The sequence below is a fragment of the Acanthisitta chloris genome, unplaced genomic scaffold (assembly GCF_000695815.1).
Source record: "Acanthisitta chloris isolate BGI_N310 unplaced genomic scaffold, ASM69581v1 scaffold44057, whole genome shotgun sequence".
Lineage (NCBI taxonomy): Eukaryota > Metazoa > Chordata > Aves > Passeriformes > Acanthisittidae > Acanthisitta > Acanthisitta chloris.
In genome coordinates this window covers 51988-56927 of record NW_008681791.1, presented here as the reverse complement: position 1 = coordinate 56927, position 4940 = coordinate 51988, and the positions used below count along the sequence as shown (strand labels likewise).

General features: G+C 43.9%; 1 protein-coding gene across 1 annotated transcript in view; it reads left to right on the top strand.

Annotated features, from left to right (window-relative positions):
- Window positions 1-4940, top strand: part of RAB35 (RAB35, member RAS oncogene family) — a gene marked incomplete at its 5' end in the record, with an annotated part of 11737 nt that overhangs the window by 3466 nt on the left and 3331 nt on the right. Inside the window, one exon of the mRNA XM_009078208.1 lies at window positions 4763-4887. Coding sequence (XP_009076456.1) covers window positions 4763-4887 — 125 coding nt within the window. The remainder of the gene's footprint in view (window positions 1-4762; window positions 4888-4940) is intronic.

Genomic DNA, 4940 nt, shown 5'->3' with positions numbered 1-4940 from the left:
AGATGCATGAACAACAGGTCCCTGTACTTGATTTGCTCTTGTAGACAGGACTACTTTGTCCTGATTGAGGACTCTGGAGTTAGGATTTAAGCTTTACATAATAGTTGTCAGATGCCAGCTCAGGATGAATAGTGATAGCAGAGGGACCTTCTGCCGTGGTTTCCTGTGGAATGGCGTGTTCAAGAGAGGGATAAGCTGTTTGAGATGATAGAATTGCTGTGTCTTGTAAACCAGATGTGACAGTTGAAAGACTAGTCTGTCTGACCCGTGACAATAGATGTGCTTCCAGGAACCTGAAAGATGAGTATGAAACCAGATTGATTATTAGAAGTCTGGAAATAGTCAGAATTCTAGATGTCGTGGTTTAACCCCAGGCAGCAGCCAAGAACCACGCAGCCTCTCCCTCACTCCCCCACCAACGGGATGGGGGAGCGAATCACAAGGCTAAAAGCTACAAAAACTCATGGACTGAGATAAAGACAGTTTAAAAGAGAAAGCAAAATCTGCACACACAAGCATAGCAAAACAAGGAATTAATTCACTACTTCCCAAAGACAGGAGGTGTTCAGCCATCTCCAGGAGAGCAGGGCCCATCACGCGTAACGGTTCCTTGGGAAGACAAACGCCATCACTCCAGATGTCCCCCCCTTCCTCCTTCTTCCTCCCACCTTATATACTGAGCATGATGTCATATGGTATGGAATATCCCTTTGGTCAGTTTGGGTCACCTGTCCCAGCTGTGTCTCCTCCCAGTCTCCCATGCACCCCTAACTTCCTTGCCAGTGTGGCAGTGTGGATCGCAGTAAAGGCCTTGACTCTGTGTAATCTCTGCTCAGCAATAACAAAAACATCTCTGCATTATCAACTCTGTGTTCCGCACAAAACCCAAACACAGCCCCTCTGTGAAGAAAGTTAACTCTACTCCAGCTCAAACCAGCACACTATATGAGTAAAAAACAAGGAAACGTGTGCTAAAAAGCAGTGAAATATTAACAAAGAAGCTGGATTAAACCAGTGACCTGTCTTTCACATTGGACAGTTACATGTTTTCCTGGAAAATTGAACATATAGGCCCTACTAAACTGATGGAGTCAATAATTCTCTCTCTTCAATCTGACTTAGTTACTATTATGAAACTGGTTGTTGTAACTCCAGATGCTGGGAAACATTTACTAGAGGAAATATGAGAACCTTCTCATTGGTAGTGAGTGTCTCAGTGAATGAGAAATGTTCCTTCCTGCTTAGCAAGGCTGTGTTCAGAGATGTGAGGGGAGGATGCAGATGTCTGAAGGACGTGATCAGCTTGGGTAACCACTTCTGAAGATCCTCTGTATCGAGTCTGCAGTATTCGCAGGCAATGTGTCAGTGGCAGTAAGCTCATGTCTTTAAGCTTTAAATGTAATTCTAATGGTAAAACAAGTAATTTAGGTGTTTATTTCAACTTAAATATTGGCATTCTTAAGTCTTTGCCACACCAAAGCTAAATGTAAAGCCTTTAGATCTAGGGAACTCTTCCAACTGTATGGAAGATAGTTGGCTGCTGCCAAGAATCCAAAGGCATATACAGGTCAAGTTTGGTTGTTTTTCACCTCAGCAGGATACTATCATGGACACTAAACAGGAATCACTGGTCTGTAGCATTGTTTTCTGTATTTCACTAAGGTATTTATCCCCAGGAGTAGCAGCAGGTGCTGCTTCTGAGCTCTGCAGGGTACATGGCAGAGTGCACCCACCATCCAGAGCACAGCCAGCATCAGTCGGTCCTTGAATGGGAGGCTGAGATTGAGAACTTCAGTTCTCTTCTGCTCTCATTTCTGTGGTCTCCCTCTTCCCTAAAATGTGGATGGGAAGGAGATAAGACATTCTTTCCCTCGTGTCAAAGCCTCAACTACCTCTTGGTTGCCAAAAGCACAAAATTTACACCTACTCCTCCCTGAATGCCAAAAGCCCCATCTGTTCTCTACTCGCCAAAGCCCACAACTTGTTATAAAAGCAATTCTGCACTGCATCATTCTGAAAGTTGAAGTATGGGGTAGGATAAATCAGATTTTGTTTTCTTGTACTGTCCTGCATTCAGGGTTGGAGAATGTTTGCTGTTCTTGCTAAGCCTAAAATGTTATCTAGGATACAGAGTTGTATCTAACAACTGATACAAAATGGCATGGCCAGCTTTTTTGAGAGAAACTTTGTATCATGGGGCTGAAGAGTTAAGAGAATAACAGGTAGTCATGGTCTTATGTCTCAGGCTTATCTTTCTTGGTAATGACAGCCAGTGGATAAAATGACATTTTAGAGTAGATGAGGGGTTGGCAACCTTTCTAGAATGATGTGCCAGACGATTTTCCCTTCCAAAAATAGAAGCAGTGTATGCTGGTAGGAACTCAGCAGGAGTCAGGGGTTGCTGTCTCGCACAAAGGAAGATATTTGTGATGAGGTGGTTGGCAATATTAGTGCTTTGTGTCAGGAGCTCCCAGCTCCAGTTTCAATTGCTGTGGTGGTCTCTGCTGCAGGGTCCAGCCCACGGTCCTGTGCTGACGACGTGTCAGGAGTGGGATCTGTGTGTGCAGGCTGCATGTTTTCTACTCCCCGACATCATATGCTTTGCTTAGAAGAAAATCTAGGTGCGTGGGCAAGGTAGGAGCAGCAGGATGCTCCGTTGGGCCCTCTGGTTTGGATGACAGGGACACCAGGCTGGGTTCGATGGTGTGCGCAGCAGAGCGAAGCAGCTCTGCGTAGGTGTAGCTGAACCACTGAGCTCCTCTGAAGGCTGAGTGTTGTCTTTGCAAATGTAATGCTCAGTGTTTGGGAGGAAGTGGTAGGTCAGCCTGAGGGCTGCTGAATTAAAAGGCTATTAGGTGATGTGGGACAGTTTGAAGATGATTAGTTTATTGTTCAGCTGTAGAGAAATCTAGTGTGTTGGTAGGATTGGGATCTTTCCCTTTCTGATGCATGTATTCCTCAAAAACTGTGTGCAGCACGTGCTAGTGTCAGGGAGAGGATGGATGCAGGCCATGGAATACTTTTTCCTCTGAAGGATCTAAGTTATGAATTAAAGTTGAGCTTGTAACAAAGCACAAATGTGATGCTGTAGCAAGTTTGGAAGTTGTTGAAGGAACTGACTGCAAGTAGAACATTTGAAATTGCAGAATCTCATACAGGCTGGGAATAAGTAATTCTTACCTGAGGTAGTTCTTGCCAACGGAAGTCAATGTACAGCATAAATTACTGGTAAAACATGACATGGGAGAAGTATTTCAGTCTTCTGAAAGTGCCCAGATGAGCAGTAGGAGCAGAATGTTGTATGTCTGTAGAGCAGGTACCATGTCATGGAGGAGTACTGTTACCCAGGGACTGTCACTGCAGAGACATCGTGAGAGGAAGGTGTGTGACTCTGAGAGTGATATCTCTGGAAGGCTGTCTGATGGTTTATAAAGGCAGGTGGCTTCTGTTGTAGAAGGATCATGAGGCTGGAGGTGGGAAGAGATAGTGCCTTGCTCAAGCACATCAGTAACAAAGTGAGTTGAAGCTTTGGGATCTTCTGACAGGTTGTGCGTTTGGACTAGGTTCAAAGGCTTTGAAGTTCAAAGGTGTGTTTGGTGAGTTGGAATGAATTATTAAAGAGGAGCAGAGTGGTCATGGTGGATATCTCTGAAGTGCAGTGAGAGTCCTGCAAGAGGTGCTTGTGGTAAGGGAGCAAGGGCTAGGAATGCAGTCACAATTTAAGGGAAAATCCTCAGTTTTTTGTGCTGGTTTCTTGACTTTGTTTTCTTAAAAATTTTAACACTGATCATAAGGAAGAGAAGGGGATGAAAGGACAAGAATAAAGCTACACATGATATAATAAAACTATGCTGGTGAAGACCTTACTGTCAACTGTTTCAATTACTTTTATATTTGGGGGGATGGTGAGTGTCAGAGCTGCCTAATTTGCAGTAGGGAACATACTTGGTAGCCTTATGAATGTGGCTGAAAACTAAGAAGGTGGAGTTTGCTTGTTTTTGTGTAGCATCTTCGTGGTGCACATCCTTGCTGCCTTCAGTGGGTTCATGTAGGTGATAATGCTGGAACTTGAATTCAGATATTTTTCTTGCATATCAGACTTGCTCATCATCTTTTAAAGGTGCTGGTTGCCCAAGATTAATGGGGATAAACTGAAATAAAGCTTATTTTTAATGGCTTAAAGGTAGCAGAGCACATTTGAGTGCACATATGGAGTCGATCTGTTGAGTAGGAAGGTGTGATCAGAACACAGTCGCTCAACAAGACAGAAATTTTTGTGAGCTCAAGAGAACTGTGACTGAGGGTTGAGTATATTTGGAGATCTGCTGAAATTTTAGTCTGTAAGTGATCTTTCACAGATAACAGAATTACTGCAAAAACTTGATGTGTCTTGTACAACCCCAAGGTTCACATCACGGCCAGTTCTGAGGGGGCACTGCTGCCTTTGGTCATGTAGCTGGAAGGCCATATTAATCTTTGCAGGTCTTGACAGCCTGAACAAGGAAGTTATCAGCAGTATTTGGACTCTGAAACCTACTTGTATAGACTGAATGAGCAGGGAGCTCTGCAGGTTTAGAGGACTAGCATGTGATCTAGCTGTTATAAAAGAATTGCAGGAGTCTCAGTGGAAAGAAAACGGGGGCACTTGATTGCTGTAATTTGGGGATTTCTTAGGAGTCCTGTAGAAGTTCAGTGGAAGAGAAAGAGCTGAGAAGGTGATCCCTACCTTGAGTTCACATTTATTGTTCTTCCTGCCCCACAGGTATTACAGAGGAACACACGGAGTCATTGTTGTCTACGACGTAACAAGCGCAGAATCTTTTGTGAATGTAAAACGGTGGTTGCATGAAATTAATCAGAACTGTGACGATGTCTGCCGAATACTAGGTAAGTCTCTAATCAGAGTTTGGCCATCTTCTTCAGTGGGCTGACCTGCTGAA